Source organism: Dermacentor albipictus, chromosome 1, assembly GCF_038994185.2.
Source record: "Dermacentor albipictus isolate Rhodes 1998 colony chromosome 1, USDA_Dalb.pri_finalv2, whole genome shotgun sequence".
Taxonomy (NCBI): domain Eukaryota; kingdom Metazoa; phylum Arthropoda; class Arachnida; order Ixodida; family Ixodidae; genus Dermacentor; species Dermacentor albipictus.
In genome coordinates this window covers 144,686,809-144,707,074 of record NC_091821.1, presented here as the reverse complement: position 1 = coordinate 144,707,074, position 20,266 = coordinate 144,686,809, and the positions used below count along the sequence as shown (strand labels likewise).

Genomic DNA, 20,266 nt, shown 5'->3' with positions numbered 1-20,266 from the left:
GCCAAATCAATCTTGAGACTTGGCAGCTATTCCGTGGTCAAGATTTTGCTGCCTTTTTCAATCCTTTAGGACGGCGGTAGTTATCGGCATCTCCTGGGGTGTGGAGGCCAGTTTTCTCACTGATTCGGTGCCCGCGCAATTAATTCTAGGTGCGTTAAACTGTCACCATCTATTCAACGATCATGCGCATTGCTCTTGCTTTGTTTTTCGTTCATAGTCATCTGGTCTGTATGCTTGTAGAACGTGTTATGGTCGGAGAAAACGCAAGTTCCGTATAACTTTTTATTTTGCTTCATTATTTCCTCGAGTGACGGCTCGCTGCGATGGTTCCAGAGCATTCCAGATGCTCTGGAACCATATACCCTTGTCTGTACATCTTATATGCTGTAATTACCATACGATGTAATAATAATAAACTTCTTTGATTTGATATGGGTTAGATAAGGTGGGAAATAAAATAATACAAAACAGCATCCATCATCAAACTCTGCAATAACGGTTGAACCCATAAGCAATATGACTGCCACCCGTTACGTCAGGTTTTTCCTTAATTGTACAGCACTTTTCATATAAGATTAGCAACTGGAAACAAGACTCACAAGATGAGAAATTAAACAATCTACTGAGGAAGAGAGCCAGGGCAACAGCCAAACAGGAAGAAAAAACGAAAATTAACAAACTTAACTGTTGTTCGTGAAAATATTTATGAATCAAGAATTGAAAAATTATAGGTCCATTAGCTTACTCACAGTATTATATAAAATATTCACCAAGATAATTTGCATTAGAATAAGGGCAACACTCGACTTCAGCCAACCCAGGGAACAAGCTGGCTTCACAAAGGGATACTCTACAATGGATTACATCCACGTCATTAAGCAGGTAATCGAGAAATCTGCAGAGCACAATCAGCCTCTCTATATGGCTTTCATAGATTACGAAAAGGCATTTGATTCAGTAGAGATACCAGCTGTCATAGAGGCATTACGTAATCAAGGAGTACAGACCGGTTACGTAAATATCTTGGAAAATATCTACAGAGATTCCACAGCCACCTTAATTCTAAACAAAGGTAGGAAGATACCTATAAAGAAAGGAATCAGACAAGGAGACGCAACCTTTAAATTGCTATTCGCTGTGTGCTTGGAAAAAGTATTCAAGCTATTAAACTGAGAAGGCTTAGGAGTAAGGATTGACGGCGAATACCTCAGCAACCTTCGGTTTGCCGATGACATTGTTCGATTCAGCAACACTGGAGAGGAGTTGCAACAAATGACTGAGGGCCTTAAAGGGACACTAAAGCGAAACAATAAATCAGTTTAGACTAATGAAGCATTCTTTAAGAACCCTGCAGGCAGTCATTTAAAAAAAATAGTTTGATTATTTGATGAGAAAATGAAGGCCCAAGTATCAGTATTTGAATTTCGTGCCGAAACCCCAGCGCCGGTACGTCAGCGTGACGTCAGGGATTCCAAAGTATGTTTTCGCATTTGGGCCACGTTGACTAAATAAAGGTTCCCGAAACTTGCCACGTTTAATATTTGGTTCTTTTAGAACACAATGTAGTCAATCTGTACCACTATATAAAATTAGTAGGCCCTAGGAGATGCCATCGAAATCCAAGACGTCACAGCCCCCAGGTGCGGGAACTTAAGTAGGCATCACCACGCATATTTCCTTCTTGCGCTTTTTCTGGCTTACCAAACGTCTTATCTTATTATAAGATAAGACGCCTTATAAGAGTGTTGTTTTTGATGTTGTATAACGGTAATTTACTGATGCAGAAGAAATAATTTTTCGCTTTAGTGTCCCTTTAACAGAGGGAGTGTAAGAGTCGGGTTGAAGATTAATATGCAGAAGACAAAGATAAGGATGAATAGCCGGACAAGGGAACAACAGTTCAGGATTGCCAGTCAGCCTCTATAGTTTGTGAAGAAGTACGCTTACCTAGGTCAATTAATCACAGGCAACCGTGATCATGAGAAGGAAATACACAGAATAAAATGCGTTGGATCGCATACAGCAGTCATCGTGAGCTCCTGACTGGAAGCTTATCGTTATCATTGAAAAGGAAGGTATACAATCAATGCATTTTACCGGTGCTGACATATGGGGCAGAGACTTGGAGACTGACAAAGGAGCTTGAGAACAAGTTAAGGACTACCCAAAGAACAATGGAACGAGGAATGCTTATGATAACTTTAAGAAACAGAACGAGAGCGGTTTGGATCAGAGAGCAAACGGATATAGACGACATTCTAATGGACATGAAGAGAAAGAAATCACACTGGGCAGGTAATGTAATGCGTAGAGTAGATAACCGTTGGACCATTAGGGTGACAGAATGGGTACCAAGAGAAGGGAAGCGCAGTAGAGGACGGCAGTAGACTAGGTGGGGCTATGAAATTAGGATATTCACGGGCGCTAGTTGGAATCGATTGGCGCAGGACAGAGGTAATTGGAGATGGCAGGGAGAGGCCTTCGTCCTGCAGTGACCATAAAAATAGGTTGATGATGATACTTTTATTTAAAAAGGAAAGAGAGAAGACGTTGCCGGCAGGGGAGAATAATTCAGTGTGTTTTGAATGACGCTTCTACAGTTATCAGTCGAGCCGTTTGACGTAGCCGCTTCTCTGCTGTGCTAAAGTGGGTGTTTTTCTAACTTTTCACGGTGGCCGCACTACCTCTTAAACCGCAGCGTCCTGTGCTCTACGTGGTTGTACGGGATTGGCGGCCACGCAATCGTTACACAGCTTCCCATATAGCAGCACGAGTCGGTTTTGGCATGGAACTTGGTAGAGCAGCAAACGAGGGATCCAAAAGAACTGTGATTGTTCCACAATATTTCTCTATAATTCTTCCAGAGCTAATGAAAAAAAAAAAACGCTACTAGAAATCTTTATTTTACAATTTCGCTTCTGTACTTGTTCTTGGCAGTGTTCTTTCTGCGCTTCTTTCATTCGTGATTCCATTTGATGCAGTTCGTTGTTTGCCAAGTAAAGAAGAGGTGTATCTCACAGGCGTACCGGTGAGATACACCTCATTTCATTTATCCTTTGCGGGTTCATGCGTCTTTATGGCAAATGGTGGGCACTATTCACACTTGTAGTAGTAAAGGTACCCCCCTCCCTCATTTGCGTAAAAAAGTTACCTTGGGTTGCGCCCCCCCCCCACCCCCACCCCCAAAGAAAATCCTGGGTATGTGCCTGGGCAGGTCATCATATGGGCGGGGAGAAACGACAACTTGTCAGGTATCATGTGGCGCAGAAGGCTGCAAGCAATTGCAAAAGCATGCCATGTGGCCGGCGTAGCCGCACGCAAAGCAGATGGGTCGACTGCCCAAAGTGCACTGCTTATTCACTGTGGCAGGTCCCATCGACGGCGCAGGAGGCATTGTACGGGGCAGCTGGTAGAATGGTTGCGTGGCAGGCTACAGTCGGGGTATAGACACGACGTCGGCAGAGCTGAGAGGTGCACAGTGCGGAAGTGGTTGGGGCCACGTGACATAAGCTTAGCTGAGTGATGCAGGTGTGCGGATTTGTAGGGGCCGGGTGATGACATCTGCGAAGCTGAGAGGTGCGGCCACAGGAACATTATGGCAGAGCTCAGGCAAAGCCACGTTGATCTCATGCTAATGGTGCAGCGGGGCGGAGGTACAAAACGTGAGGAGAGCTGCTGCATATGCTGCAGCTGTACAAAGGTCAGCAGTGACAGTTGGCGGGCAACCTCCTCACGGACGAATGGCTTCATTTCCTCGAGCAATGCAGGCTGGTCCAAAACTGTAGCCAAACCAACGATTGGTTTGTTGCGCAATGAAGAGCGACGGGTCAACAACCACTGCCGCCGTAACTTTTCATAGCTTTGGCTCAATGTGATGATTTCGGCCACGGAGCGAGGATTCTTGGCGAGCAACATGTTGAAGGCGCCTTTGATACCGTTTAGTACATGACTGATCCGCTCAAACTCCGCCATGGTCGAGTTCGTTTTCTTGCATAGGTCCAGGATGTCTTCGATGTAACTGGTGAATGATTCATCTGGCTGCTGAGAACACGCCCACAAACGCTGCTCTGCATGCAGCTTATGAACACCGGAGCAACCAAATACGTCGACAAGGGCTGTATTGAAGGCGGACCAGGTCAGGATATTTGCTTCGTAGTTGTTACACTATAGGCTGGTGACAGCCGCGAGGTAGAACAAACAGCCCATTGTTCAGTTTGGCTGGTTCGTTCCACTTGTTATGCATGCTGACCCTCTCGTATGTAATGAGCCAGTCCTCCAGACCGGCATCAGCCGCGCCAGTGATGATAGCAGGGTCGTGGTGATGAGGTACACCAGGACATGCGGTCGGTGCAGGAGGAGGTGTTTGCTGGAAGGCGTCCCAAGGCATGGTAGATGGCAGGGTACGGGATCAATGTTCCCGCGTGGGAGGTTTGAGGGTACAGCACTCTCCACCAAATGTTAAGGTGTTTATTTGACTGGACTAGGAGCAGCGCAGAAGTGACAGTCTAGGCAGAGTACGAACTACGTGTGCAAGCGGCATTCATGAGCGAAAGCAGTGAAGAGGACAACCCACTAGAAAGCGCTCGGGAGAATGACCCACTATATTGTTTCAATCCTTCTCTACAACGGGAAATTTCGCTTACAGAAACGCCGACACCAGACACTGACACCGGATTTTCTGCGACACGAGGCTCTTAATGCTACTATTGCGTTAATATAGGTGATGCTTGAGTCACAGTGCTTGGATACTTCAAGATGACATATACAAGGGGATAATATTATTATAACTAGTAATAATTTGAAACATACAAGTTCAACATATGTGGCGCCAACTGCAGAATGTTTGTCACAGCAAAAATATACATCTCTCTCCCCTCCTTGGTTGTTCGACATTTCCGCCAGTGCAAAATTTCTAGGAAGTGCCGACTACCATGCATATTTAAATTTTATCATGGTATTTCAACACCTGCCAACTGTAGCAACCAGCAGTTTTTTCAACAGTGACTGTCTCCAAGTGTTGAGAACAGGGAATTTGAGACAAAGATTATGATTTTTGCTGCCCAACATTCACAGCAGTGGTGTACCTCAGAATTTCTGCGGCAGTTGCCAGTTAAAGCATTACTTAACAATTTTTACTAATTAGGTCTTTAGATCAATTCCCTTATGCATATATAGCAGATGCAAAGTTGAAGCCAGTCTCTGCACTCAAGCCATATCCTCTACATAAGGATTCTCACACTAGCATCGGTTACCAAATAACCATCCCCAAACTTGTAGAAAAATACACTGGCACACTGATGTGATTTTCCCACAAAGACTTGCCTGTGGGACAAAGCTACGTAAAACACTAATGCATTTCATTTCGGATTTTGAAAATACAGTTGACTCCGATTAATACAACTTATGTGGGACCGCAACATTCAGTCGAATTATCCGAAAGGTCAAATTAAGAAACGACAGCAAAATGAATTAACTGAAATGTTTTTTCTATCGCTTTAAATAGTCTGTAGCACATTTTTGTTTCTTCCCCTTGAAGGCCGAAACTCGATCAGCATGAGACAAAGAGAGCTGACATGCTTAAAAGCTGCTTCAGCATGACAAATGAAGAAAAAGCAAGAACAAATGGCTTCACGGGCAGAAGGAGCATCGGCCACTAAAAGATAAAAATTCATTTAAATAAAACAGCTTCACGCCTAGGGAAGCAGTAGCACTATCTGCTGAATATCTTGTGTTTTCAAGCTTAACCGAAGAGGCACGCTTTCCGAAAAGGCACGCTTTCGAGTTTGAACTTGTGGAGATGCTGCACAGTGCGACAGTCACGGCACTTATGGGCAAAGGCTCACCGCAAGACCATTCGAGTATGCACGTCCAATGCGCTAGGGCTAACCAGTTAGCAGTCCACCAAGCGCAACGAAAAGCTGCGGATGCAAAGGTCCCACATAACCAACTAACTGCGGGCCTGTGAACATCTGCTATGGCGACAAAGTGCTCAGCTGAAGGAGAGCTCAGGTGGAGAGGGTGCCTGGAGGCCACCACTTGGAAGGCCAATCAAGGAGTGGCCCAGTGACGTATGCTTGTGCAGTGATTCAACACCAGGAGGGAGAAGGGCAGTTTACATGGGAAATTAGCTCCTGTGCGCTAGCTGTGTCCACCATGTTGTCATTGCAGTGGCGGTTTTTAGTGATCGAGCACAACGCACAAGCTGGGGGATGAGGGGCAAGAAGGCACCTCAATCCCCACAAAGAAAACACGTATTCCTTCCATAGCAATGCATATGGGTTTTCGTCAGGGCTTTCCACAGCGTTTGAATTAAGCAAAAAGTCTAGTTGACCAAGAAACTGGTGCCACTGTCAGATTTTCTACTGTAAGTGGAAATGCCTCGAGTACTGACCAGCTTCAAGTCCACAGTTACATGTGCATTAAAGTTACGAATTAAACAGTTCATTAAGTATTGCATTTAAAATTTACTATATTTAATCATTTGAGACAGTCAAGGAAACACCTGATATAATGTAAGAATGTAAACTGATTGTTTAGATTATCAAGAAATCTTTGGAGAAATGCGGACATACGGGGTTAAATATAAAATGCCATGGGCAATTTAATTTGATACTGACCACATATATAAGGCAGGAAACATGCTCAAGGCATATACCTGTGTCAAAGCCTCTGCTTTCAAAGTCCTTGTACAGCTGAATGCTGTATTTGGAAACTCTGCATTCTATTGTAGTGGCCTTCAGCTGCCCCAGAAGTCCAGCACCATGCTTTGTTGAACCACCTCCAATTCTAGAACAAGAGTAAAAAGAGGAAATGCTAAACTGTGAGTTCATGTTATGCCCAATATATACCTATAACAAAAAGGCATCCGAAAGATGGAAAAATTGTGGGGCAGTAATAACTTCACACTGATGTGAAAAGAGGACACAATGCGAGAGATACTGTCAATAGAGATATGTCAAAGCAAAGTCAATGCTTTTGAACAAAACAGACAAATCAGCTAGCACAGCTCAAACAGATCAAAATAGGTAGACTGACAGATCAACTAGGTCAGCCTGCTGGGGTAAGATAAAATTTGTTTGACACACAGTACATTTAATGCATAAAAAGTAACACAATCTATGGATGTACAGTCGCGGACAGAATAAAATGGACCACGGGATCTCCGAAAACGTTAAATTCCCGAGCAGCCTGTAGCAGTAACCAGTAAAACTGCCCACGGCAACGTTGTTAGCATATTCTAGTCGAGGTCCAAAATGCAAATACCAGATTGCGTTGTGAGGTTGCGGAGATATTCAGCTTTTTCATAGATTTCATGGTCCATAATATTCTTTCCGCGACTGTACATCAACCTCTGCCAAACATGACAAGTTTAATTTTGTCTGCAGCATATTCACATGATGGTTGCTTAATTATTCCCTCTCCCACAATACCAACAGAGAAATGAAATACGTAAGCTGACAAGATCAGCAACTTTCTGGTTTCCCATCCCTTCCCTCTCTGAATAAATTCAGGGTCATAAACAATTTCTTTGCCTCCTGTAAGCCTCTCATCAAAAATGCCTTTTTAGAAATCCAAGGGAGCAACAATTTTTGTCGACAAAGCAGTATCGCAAATAAAGTATGCATATATTAGTTTCCTTCTGATTTGGCTGCAAGCAACAAGTTACAAGAGAACATTCCCACTCTGCATTAGTGATAGCCTGCTGGTGGCTGCTCGCTGTGACTAGCTTGGCATTTACAACAGGCAATGTTATTTCATTGAATATTCAAAAAATTGTGCAGGAATATTATCTTCTTCATCATCATCATCATCATCATCATCAGTAGTAGTAGTAGTAGTAGTAGTAGTAGTAGTAGTAGCGAATGTAGGCCACACTGCAGGTTGAAGTTCTTTTCCAGAGATTTACAATTACCTCAAGCTCTGTCTCAACCAAGCCTATTTTATGCCTGCACATTTTTTTATAATCTTTTGGCAAACTCAAATGCATTTTTCTCTCCCCTTGGCACCAAACCTATAGTACAATTGCTATCTGTTGTGTGCATTAAATACCCTACTTAGCATCACTCCTTGTTAATCTCAGCTAGAATTATCACCTATCTGTGTTTGCTCTCATATCAATGCTGCCAAAAGAATCCAGTGTGTTTACCATGTATCACAAGTTCATGCACCCAGAAGGAATGGTCACAAGGTCCAAGTACAAACCTCAGCACAGTCAGTGTTTTCAGCAAACTAATCTCCTTTCAATGCATTCATCTCTTGATCTTGCTCCTAGCCACTGCTATTTCCAGAAGGAAGCAAGCCCAACATGACATTGAGAGTAGGAAATAAATAAATAAATAAATAAATAAATAAATAAATAAATAAATAAATAAATAAATAAATAAATATGAAGCAAGTAGGATCTTTTTTTCTCAGATTGACAAAACCAGGGCACAGTTACTGAATATATAGCTTGAAATATCTATGAAAACTTGGTTTTAAGGTTCAAAGTTGCTGATAAAAAGTAATTTTTAGAGTCACAGGAAAATTATGCTTACACTCCTTTCTCGAGGACAACAACATCAGTAAGGTCATGGTCTCGAGCCAAATGATATGCCACTGAGCAGCCTACAACACCACCTCCACAGATGACCACACGAGCTTCACTAGGCAGGTCCAAGGGACAGGTTGTCTTCTCAGCAGCGTGCCCAGCACTCCCAAGCCACAATTTAGTGACAGGACCATGCTGTTTGGGTCGGCAAAGGTCTATCAGCCGCAGCGGCAGACTAGGCAATCTGACCTGCACAAGTAAGAAGTGCAATGTCTTCTGAAAACAGCACAAGGCACAAATTTTGTGAAAATGTGTGAATATTACCTTGAGATGCATACAGCAAGGTGTACTAGCAGGCTGTTACACTACTCACTGAACTGTGGAAGCCTGCAGCTATGAAATTTGAATGAAACAATTAGTTCTGCTATAAAGTGTAAGTTTTGTTTAAAGAAATTTTCAAATAATCTACAACAGGTCAGACAAATGATGATTTCGGAAGTTTATGTGTACTGGTACCTTTTCTACTTTAAGGGTAGCAGACAACTACATATACCAAGAGTCTTCTGTAATGCTAGACAAGCTTTCCAGAAAATGTTATACAGAAATGGCCTTACAGGCAAGAGAGATCGCTGTCCATTACCCAAGTGCACCCAAAGCTTATCAGTACAATAACCATAATTACAAGATGCATTGGCTCAAGTTCTGTAAAAGGTAGAAAAATATTTTGCAATATATATTCAAGCATTTTCTACCAGAGATTACAATCAATATTAGTGTGCTGCAGTGGAGACGGGAGAGTCTGATATTTTACCTGTGAGCTATCTTGCCACTAATTTTATGATAGCTAATGGAGTGCCAGTTTATCACTTGCTATTGTAATCGATCCCATAAATTCTTAGAATGCGTACACGTTACCGAATATAATCAATTCTCATCCATGATGTGCCATATTCACAAGAAAATTGCATGAGACTGGACTAAACACATGTAATTTAATTGTAATTGTTCAAGGGCTTTCTACATGCAATGTCTATTCAAGTTTGAGGAAAGAAAAGACACAGCTGTACAGTTCTGCCTACTAAAGCTTTGAGTAAAATAGCCTAGCATTAAATTTATGTATTTCTGAGATGAAAAATGGACATACACGAAGATATTGCAGCTACTATTCAATTACAGCTTTCGGGCTTGCCATCATGCACTAATACAATGACAGGTGCTCAAGTGTGAATACCCAGGTTTATCATACAAATAAATATGTATATAGAGTATGCACTATTTTTTAATAATGTGAACTGTCTCTACATTCAATTCAGAAAAGTAAATTAGATTGTTTTTACAATATGCTGAATTTAGGAAGCGTTTTCACAAGGCAAAGCGCTTAAACAGTTCTCTTCCATGACATTATTTAGGATGTAGGGGGATAGAAGAAATCATTTCTGCAGAGCGAGAGAACTACACATGACAAAGAGGTCACAAGGTATTTATCCATTGCTCCTTCAGGTTAAAACACGCTGGCGGGCTAGTTGGTTAGAATCCATGGTAGAGTGTACAAGCTTTATGTACAAGCTTCAAGTGTACAAGTGTTTCGGAAGCTTGTACAAGTGTACAAGCTTCCGAAAGTGATACCTTCGGTATCACTTTCGGAAAAGGAGATACGATTCCTTGGCTTGTCTTCGGGACGATTGTAGTAGATGTTTGTTTTCCCCTTTTTTTTTTCCCTTGCCTCGCACACGTGTCCGGTTCAACGAAATGTACCACTCAATGTTCTTTTTTGCTGTCACGTTTGTTTCCGCTCGCACGGTATATATTTATCGATGCGTGCGAAAATAAAATATATAGTTGAAAGTGAAGCGCTGTGTCTGTGTATCTGTTCCTTTCTTCGTCCTCGTCCAAGTCGCGCTTGTACACTCTACCATGCTCCTTCAGGCTATGTGCATAATGAATTGTATGTAATGACATCAACTAGCCCACTTGTTAGGTGGACTGCATTTCAGCATACAGAACAGCATATGAACAAGAGAAATACAATCAATACTTCTCTTTGGGCGATTGGTTCATATTGAAACACATGGGTAACAGCACTAACAGACGACCACAAGGGAGACACGTACACACAAGCGCTTGTGTACACGTGTCTCCCTTCTTGTGGTCGTCTGTTTGCACTGTTACACATGTTTCATAATAATAATAGTAAGTACAATCTGCAGTGAGAGCTATGAGCTATTCAATATATAAAGTTCTGATGAACTTCATGAACTGGTTGGTCTCAAAGAGTTCCATTGCAACTCTGGTTCGGTAGCCAACTGCAGCAGCACAATGTCACTTCAAACAAAAGTACATACAATGCATGCTGACGCACACAGCACCACCTGCATGAGGCATTGCAAGCTTTGCACCTTCAATATTGTGCATACTCTGCACAAAATGAGTCTCACTAAACTGTGGTGGCTGCTTCAGAACGTGCAACTGCCTAAAACTTTGGAACTTGACAAATTCCATCCTGTATGTGTTTGGATGCAAGGTGTGCAATGATTGCACTCCTTTGTCAACAAGCTAACCATGCACATAGCTTACCATAACATTGTTTCTTCTCTTGCTAGACTCGCATCCTACTTCCGAGAACACAATGCTGCTTATTGTTCCTTTACCATGTTACCCAGCAGGCCACTGCAAACAACAGTTTCTGAACAATAGCTAGTAACTACCTTTCTAATTTTACCTTTCTTTCTGCACTTCAGTACTTCACGCGACAGAAATCACACCATGAATTTAAATCGCTATTCTTATCCAATAAATACCATACCTTGTGATGGCTGTTCCAGCTACAAGATACAAATTTTTACAAAGTAGATAGATGCTTTAAGTTTATGTTTGGCAGAAGCACTCTCCTGACCTGTTACCAACAAGCAATACTATGAGGATATTCATATGGGGAGATGGGGAAGGAATAAACATAAAAGCAAAGTGGCATAGTAGTGCCAGAAATGTTTTTCACAAATTTAATCACTGCCATCTTTCTACAAACTACCAAATGTGCGCTATACTTGAAATCAGTATACGGTAACCTGAAATTCTTTCAAGTTTCCCAGTGGATTGTTAGCAGTCGAATCTCACATCACATTTCACAGGATAATCGAAGATCAACATAGATGCCAGCACCGCGCAGTGTTGGCAGTTGGATACAAGTGCTCACCATGAGCCAGCATGCACCCCTGTCAAAAGCAAACGTAATCAATCATTTCGACAGCTGCCTTATTTAAGCAGCAGCAGTTACATCCACTGTAGTCAAATGCCACATGCCAACCTAGGGTGCCGTCTTCAACCCAGTTGCCAACACCCTGGCACTGGCTCTGACGCAAGCCATGCACTCGCATGCTATGTCTAGCAGCAGCAGTAGAGCCCCCAAGCACAGGTTGTCTAGAGTGAGGAATCTGGGTGTGTTTGTACCATCTAGTGGTGGTCACTGGGTCATCACAATTTTTTCTCAGTAAGCGGTGCTGTATTTGCAACTTTCATTGCCTATATGAGGTGTAGTTGCAGTCCAGACGTCGTCATGAAATTGCCAAAATGTGTGCATTTGGAGAAGAGCCAAAATCTCTGTGCTGCACTTACCTCCAGATCATTCTTGTCACCTAGCTAGTAAAACAATAATGTCACAGCTGAGGAATACCTTATGTATTAATGCACACATATTGCACTAATATGCATAACACTGTCTATGATTCATGTGCAGCCTATGGCTTTGCTAGCAGCTACCACGACGTTATAAGTTTGTTACAAAACACAAAAAATGACATTTGCAGCCCAGTAAAGTGTGAAAAAGACCTGGAGGTATGCTTCATTTCCCTTTTGCTTGCACTGTACCCCACTGCACTTAAGGGTGGCCACGGTGATGCTGGCCGAGCGCTGTCAAACTGTTTGTTCCGCCACACTGTAAAGGCATGGACAAAATAATATGGGATCTGCGAGCGTGTGCCAAACTGCATTCTTGCACCCTTTAACGAAGCAAGCGCCCTCTGTCAATATATGCATTGTGCATGTGCGCCGTTTCTTGCTCATGTGCCTGCCGCTACGGGCACTTGCCAGCATGCTGTTGGAATCGCAATAATTGCAGAAGATTATACAAGGAGAGTGGTGTTTCATTCAGGTGTTGCGAAGTGTGACAATGCACTGCACACCCCCACCAGCCGAAAAGAACAGCGCTCTCCTAGTGTAATCCGCTGTAGTTATCACGATTTTGACAGCACATTGGGAGCAAATGGGCTTAAGGGCAGGCACACGAGCATAAGCATGCCAAATGCCATATCTCAACCGAAGGTGCTTGCTACATTAAAGGGTGCAAGAAGGCAGCTTGACACGTGCTTGCAGATCCCGTATTATTTTGTACCTGCCTGTACCTACTGGATATAATGCGATGATCCAAAGTATGAAGTATGGTTTGCACTCGTATGAGCAAAAAAAAGAAGGATGATAATGGTGAAATTGAATGCTGCACTTGGCGACTACATCGACAGAGTGACTGCAAGCATTTGGGTGTTCATGGAGTGCTTTTGTCGTTTCCTTGACAACAAAACAGCAGCAGATGACTCGACAAGAACTTGAACTGAAGACAAAAATAACCATTATTGTCTTCACGAAAGGGACAACTGTCATCCACCTGAATGTGGCACAAAGCTACAAACTCATCTCAATCTGCATAGCAAATCAATTCCACAGGACTAATTCGCCATTCCTTTCTTCCATTGACCTTTCCTCGATTTTACACCTGCCTTCGGGGAACGCGATTAACAATACTGAGCAGGGACAACATGAAGATTGAGGATACGAACAGGGTGTCTAACCCTCAGGAACAGTAGGATGGGGCACTTTCTGGACACTTCACGGCGGATAATATGGCAAGGACGATTCTGAAGAATGACTTCGCGATATTCCCTTCGCTACGAGGTCCACTGCATGCGATAGGCGCATTCCGTTATTTCCGTCCCACTCGTTCTTTAGCAGCCTTTTATTTCCCAGCTTTTTTTAGTATACACGATGATATGTTTTCTCGAAATATCCTACAGTTCTGGCAAATTCTCGCGATTTACAACAGGCGACTTGCTCCCGCGTATTTCCGTGCCTGAAGATGCAGTGGTCGGCCGTTTCGCTGAGGCCGATCACTGGTTCAAGAAAAAACTGTGTAGCGCTGCCATTGTTAAAAGGTTGCGATCAGGCAGGCCACTGCGAGTAGTGCTGCGCGCAAAACATGTTTATTTATGCTGCCCTACGTGCAGCGAAGACGGCCGCTGTAGTGAACGACTGATTGCGCGAGGCGATAAGTCATGCCAACGCTTTGCATCTTGGCTAACGCACTTCTGAACACCGCTCCGTGTGTTGGGAGCTGTACTTTCTCAGTTCGTCCGGTAGAAATTACAAAGAGAAGTCATATATGGTGTCTACGGCTCTAGAGCTCAGGAAAGCAAGTTGAGAAATCAAGTGAATTGACGCCATCACCTGTCTGCAAGCCCCTCTGACACGCGTTTCTTGTTTCGCTTTGTGCACACATCAACGACAAGCCAAAGCTGCATCGCACATGATACCTGACAACAGGCCGCATTCGACGCTTAGATATCTCCCAATAGTTAAGAAAAGATACCCGTAGGTAACAAGACCAAACACATTTGGCAGGTTAATAACAATACAATAAAAAGTGATCTACCAAGAACTTTCTGCGCGCTGAGAACTGAAACTAAATGCTCAAAATTGGCGTAATCACGCTGTCGTAGAATCATTATGAGCACTTACTGACGCCATGCCAGTCAGCCAGAGCTAAGGAATATTTTAGATATAAATGCCGTTATTCACATCTTCGGCACATAATTGTTACCATGAGAAACCCAGAGGAAAACGTAAAGCTACGCTGTAGTAAACGGTAAAATCAGAGTGCTGTAAAACGCAGCGCTCCGCCGCTATGTGGCTACGCTGATGAATCTATGTCGATGGTGCTGCTGCTGAAATCCAAACAAGCTATCTGTAGGTGTCTACAAACAAAAAAGTAAAACATTAGGTACAAAAATAAATTTTAATTGAAACATTTGCTTTTGTATAATTTAGTGGTTTGTAAGGCAGTTTTTTTTCGTTACTTTGTACTCATTATAGTACACATACTAGTCACTAGAGGGAAAGCAAACTTTCGTTGGAGCTCATTGTGCCCGTTTCTCTCCTTTTCGACGCTGGTCAAGATGGCAGCCGGTACCCTGTACACGTGGAAGGACAATTTCCGCGCCTACAAAATTCTTATCGCTGCAAAATACAGCCAGTTCAAGCTCAAAGTATGCTGCGATGCTCCAGACTTCGTATTCGGTCTCACCAACACTTCTCAGAGTTTTCTAGAGAAGTTTCCTCTCGGCAAGGTACCGGCTTTTGAGACGTCCGACGGTAAAGTCATCACCGAGAGTAATGCCATCGCCTTTTACGTATCGAACGACCAGCTTCGTGGCAAGAACCTCTTGGAACAAGCTCAAATTGTCCAGTTTCTCAGTTTCGCCGACTGCGAGATTCTGCCACCAGCTTGCACGTGGGTGTTTCCCTGCCTCGGCGCCATCCAGTACAACAAGCAGGCTACGGAGCGCGCCAAGGAAGATGTGAAGAAAATCCTGTCGTACCTCAACACGCACCTGCTGTCGAAGACCTACCTCGTGGGTGAGCGCATCTCTCTTGCTGACATCGCAGTTTTCACGGCGCTCTTGCCGCTTTACAAGCTAGTGCTGGAACCCGCCTTCCGAGCCCCATATGCAAACGTCAACCGATGGTTCGACACTCTTGCACACCAGCCTGAGTTCCAGGCTGTACTGGGAGAGGTCCAGTTGTGTCAGAAGATGGCTCAGTTTGACCCCAACCTCTACGCGGAGGTACAAGGCAAGGCTGGAAAGGGCACTGTAGCTACTAAAAAAGCTGAAAAGAAGGAAACAAAGCCGAAGGAGGAGCCCAAACCCAAGGCCGCCCCTGAGCCGGAAGACGATTTGGAACCGGCTTTAGCAGAGCCTCCAAAGAAAGATCCTTTTGAAGTTTTCCCTAAAGGTACTTTCAACATGGATGATTTCAAGCGCTGCTACTCCAATGAAAGCGAAACAGTCTCTGTCCCATATTTCTGGGAGAAATTCGACAAAGAGCACTACAGCATCTGGTATAGTGAGTACAAATACCCTGAAGAGCTGACTCAGGTGTTCATGAGCTGCAACTTAATTTCTGGAATGTTCCAGCGATTGGACAAGATGCGAAAGCATGCATTTGCCAGTGTCATCCTCTTTGGCGAAGACAACAACAGCAGCATTTCTGGCATCTGGGTTTGGAGGGGACATGAATTGGCGTTCAAACTTTCAGATGACTGGCAAGTCGACTATGAGTCGTACGACTGGAAGAAGTTGGATCCTGATACACCTGAAACAAAGAAGCTTGTTGATGAATACTTCAAGTGGGATGGCGACTTCAATGGCAAGAAGTTTAACCAAGGCAAAATCTTCAAATGAGCCTCTGTTACACATATGTCCACTTTTTGTCTGCCTGCAGATATCTCAAGGCTCCTTCCTTTGCCTTATGAGTTGTCACAATAAACCACGCCGAAATTCTCGCTGTGTTGTGTTCTTAGCTCACCTACATGTGCCCATTTGCTGTGCCTGCTCTGCAACAGCTTGATGTGGAATCACGAATGCTGCTGCAGTGTATGACCATTTGAGCATACCTTTATTGTAACATGCTTCATTTTTCAGCATTTAGCTTAGCCACAAGCTTTGCATGCTGTGCATGCAAAGTAATTTGGTTGTGTCTCACTATAAATTTTGTGATTTAGTGTTGTGAAGTATTAAGAATGCCATAATGTTACGAGAGCTGACTGTCGGCCTAGTTGGAATTGCATAATGACTGTTGCACATTACTGCGTGTTCATAATGGACAAAGAACAAAGTCATAACGAGCACCTACCCTTGTCCACTTTGTTTTATGTGTGCATTATGAATTTGCCCTAGTTTTCCATAGTTCTCACATAACATTATGTGCAGGCTACACTGTAAGCAGGGCCAGTATATTGTTGCATTGCCTTTTTTCTCCGCTAATGCCTTTTCCTGTTCTTGTGTTGGCTGCATTTGACACTCCGCCTGGAGTGGAGCTTGACCACTTGTGAATGCCAAAAGGCTTTATCAGGGAAAGGCATTGCTACAAAATACTGGCCCGTAAATTTTTTTTTTACGCTTTTATTAACTTAGTTGTTAGAATCTGCAAACCAGTAGCTGTGTGTGGATGCTTGAAAACTTGTTGACATTTGGTTCACTTGTTTCCATGCATGCTCAACAGCAGAATGTCAATAAGAGTGCCTCTTGGAACTGCACTGCTACTTTTATAAAGATGTACTCAAATGAAGTTTGCTGTATGCTACTTATGGTGCCTTGGTAAAATAATGGAGCCAGTGCAACTGACGTGCTGTTCCAGGTACAAGAGTGCATAAATATTTTTAAATGGTTGCATGTTGGAAGTTTTCTGGCAGATCAAGTGCTCTGCTCAAATAAGCAGTTATATTTACCATTTAAGTTTAATTTCTATGTAGTGTTCATGATCTGCATAGATTTTTAGACTGGAGATAGGTGATAGCCTTTCAAAGCTGAAAAAAAAAAAACTGCATGAATGCAAGCTGTGATGTCGGTGTGTACAAATTAATGGACCAGCTGAACAATTTTTTTTTCTCCGTGGTTGCATCTAATGTCGGCAAGTGCCTGTGCAATAAGCAGTTGCAGTTCATATAGCACCTGCTTAGCCTGGTAATCTTGGTGGATGGCAAGTTTCATGTTTTTAAAGGAGTCTGAACTTGAGCTTGTTGGTATGGCTTTATTTCAGGAAACAGTATGATGAGAAGACTACACAGTGCCTGTCCAGTCTTATTTTTGTGCCGTTTCCCATAAATTTTCATGTGTGTGGCATGTCAAGCCTGTGTAATATGCTCCAGCATGGCAGAAAGCTATATCTTGGCTCCTGCTTTTGATAGAGCATGCTTGCACTCTTGTGCAGCCATGTGAGGCACAATCAAAACATGACTACATTAAAGCTAATGCCACGGTGGACTTGCCTCCTATACACTGCTTGTAGCCCTCATTCACCAACTTCTTGTCTGCTCAGAAGTAAAACATAAGCAGGATGTGTTGAGCCTGTACTAAATGCTAGAGTATACAAGTACCAGAAAACAATGTAAAGTAATATTGGGTGGCAGTAGGGTAAGTATAATTTAGTGGTTGAATAAACCATTACAAGTGCTCTGATAAGTTGGTATCTGTGCCAATTAATGTTAATTGCCTTATTTGTTGTTCTCAGACACATGCACAAGAACATACTCTTGTAGTATGCAAGTGCAGTAGAGACGACTGCGTAAGCAGTCGCTGAATAGTTTGGTTTCTCATTAAGTATTGTGCGAAGCAAGTTCATACACTGCAAGTGTTAACATGGGCATGCACCTCCAAAAATACACTACGTCCATCCTGGAATAGTAGCAGGTTTGTTAGTATTGCTCAATATATTTTGTAGGCATTTTTTTTATGCACACAGCCTTTTTGGGAGCATGTATGTGAAGGATGTTGGGTGAAAAACTGCATGGTGAAAAACTGCATTAAGAAAAGTAATTTGTCACCAAGATTTCTCATCCCTTCACCTTGGTGTAATTTATTGGTGCTAGTGCCGCAGTACAGTTTAAACAGCCAAATCTCCTACAGAAGCTTTGTGCACTGCAAGATATTTTACTAGAAACAAAAGCAGTAATGAAAATAATTATGTTTGAAATGTGTTGTACATCTTTGACACTTCTGATTAGACATGCAAGCTTGAATATTCATAAAGTTTTTTAGTGAAATGAGTTTGCATGTAAACAGATAGATGCTTGCTGTCTTATGTGCCACAGGTGATTTTTTTTTTAATTATGTACGGTTTAAAAACTGCTCGACTTGAAGCAGACACCATGAAAAACCACAAATCGTACTCTACACGCATTTTCTGCATCAAACAGGGGCTCCCAAAGCGCAGCCAAAGAACACTATGGCACAGCCAACAACCGTTCACTCCACACCACGTGCAGTGAACCTGCTTCAAATGAGTAAAGGTGCATGAGTGCATGCATATTTAAAAATGGCAAATGTAAGAAAAGAAAGCACAACAAAGTCTGCCAAAGTTAATAACACTATTTAAAGGCTTTTAGTAATTCTAAAGCTCGTACTCAATTTTTGGGCTTCTGCAAAACAACTGTGGAAGTGAGAAAGAGAGAGAAGAAAAAAAACTGCAAAAGCTTGTGGCACACAGTGCTGCAAATTTGAAATGTTACTTATTACAACAACTCTGTTAATGATTACTGCAAAGCTTGTGGATGAATCTCAAGGTCGAAGAACAATACTGAAATGTCTGAAGTAAGCTTTGTCAGTCATGTACGGTTGCAGCCAGTCATTGTGTGAGGACTTGGGAGAGTGCAAGATCCGCATAATGTGTTTCAGCATGTAGAGTACAGAAGAGACAGGTACTTCAAGGCCAGTCGCCCACCAAACAATCCTGAAGTGCACAGCTGGAGAAAGCTAGAAATGGTATCTCAAAGGAAGCTTCAATCACGGTTTCTTTTTTGCTACCCGTTGCCGCTCGTACCGCTTCACGTGTGGCTTTTCTAAACTTAATGCACATACCAACTTTTGTAGGAGTAAAGGTATCGCAGCTTTATAAGGACACATGCCCGTGCTTGCCCAATGGTGCGGCTGAAACATGAATGTCACCCATGGGTGTCTACTTGGTGCAAGCAGTGCACTCATTGGCATTTCAGGTTTGGTGTTCTGGATGAAATTTACCAGAATGCATTATTCCGCAGAAATCGGCGTTAGGATAATAGAAGTCTGAAGCAGTCACGAATTCATTGGACGACGAGCTTCAAATCGAACTTTCCCGAACCCCGTGCTATACAACCACATTTACCCTGATACATCCTCCCCACTCTGCAAAGCGTTCTGGGCCCGCGCTGACCTTGATCACATTATCTGGCCACCAACACCTACCACACTAACACTACACGCATCATAACTATGGCCGAGCAGTGGGAGACTTTGCTGCTCAGCTTGGACCCAGAGGAGCAACTCTGGGCCATCCGGATGGCCGAAGACGCAGCCAGAAAGTAAGGACTGGCCGCCATCTGAGTAAGCGGGGGTCTGGGGGTTAGTCTCCCAACCCCCGCCACCTCTGGACCGCATCAAGTACATACTAAAGTTTTATCTCTCTCTGAAATCGCACATTAGGAGCAATCATCCGACCCTTTTGGTAAAACAAATTAGCTTAATTTTTAAATTTTAATCACTATGTCAAGCCACTTTAGGATGCATGCCACTGTAGTAAAAGGAATACTAGGGAAATTGCTCAATTATCTTATTTCCCCTCATTTTTAAAGAATTTCGAATGGAAATTTTTAAACACCCTGTATTATTCACCTTTTCACAAACATAAGATTTTTTTAAAGGCCCAAGAACAAGTGTATTTGAGCTAAATTGATTCAAGCAATTGACGGGTTCCACACACAAAAACATGGCCTCAAATCTTTATTTTGTGTTGTATATTCAGTCGAGACAGAAAAAAAGAAAGTTTGTCAGAACACTGAACTGCCACGAATTTTCTGGTAAAGTAAGTGTAATGCATGTGGCCAAGTTTACGAAAGTTACTTGGCAAACATTGTACTGTTAAACATGGCAAACACCA

General features: G+C 42.9%; 2 protein-coding genes across 3 annotated transcripts in view; one reads left to right on the top strand and one right to left on the bottom strand.

Annotated features, from left to right (window-relative positions):
* LOC135900077 (pyruvate dehydrogenase phosphatase regulatory subunit, mitochondrial) overlaps window positions 1–14,481 on the bottom strand; it is a 157,888-nt gene extending 143,407 nt beyond the window's left edge. Inside the window, exons 1-3 of one of the 2 annotated variants that reach the window (XM_065429525.1) lie at window positions 14,315–14,481; window positions 8,538–8,779; window positions 6,656–6,786 (exon numbers count right to left, since the gene is read on the bottom strand). In XM_065429525.1, the coding sequence (XP_065285597.1) occupies window positions 6,656–6,786; window positions 8,538–8,779; window positions 14,315–14,323 (382 nt within the window). In that variant the 5' untranslated portion in view covers window positions 14,324–14,481. Of the gene's footprint in view, window positions 1–6,655; window positions 6,787–8,537; window positions 8,780–11,104; window positions 11,123–14,314 lie in introns of those variants that run through there. The other variant, XM_065429526.1, reaches the window with a different exon arrangement.
* A 236-nt stretch (window positions 14,482–14,717) lies between these two features.
* Window positions 14,718–16,139, top strand: eEF1gamma (elongation factor 1-gamma). Its single transcript, XM_065429527.1, has one exon. The coding sequence runs from the start codon at window positions 14,752–14,754 to the stop codon at window positions 16,036–16,038; it is 1,287 nt and encodes a 428-aa protein (XP_065285599.1). The 5' UTR covers window positions 14,718–14,751; the 3' UTR covers window positions 16,039–16,139.
* Window positions 16,140–20,266: the final 4,127 nt, after the last annotated feature.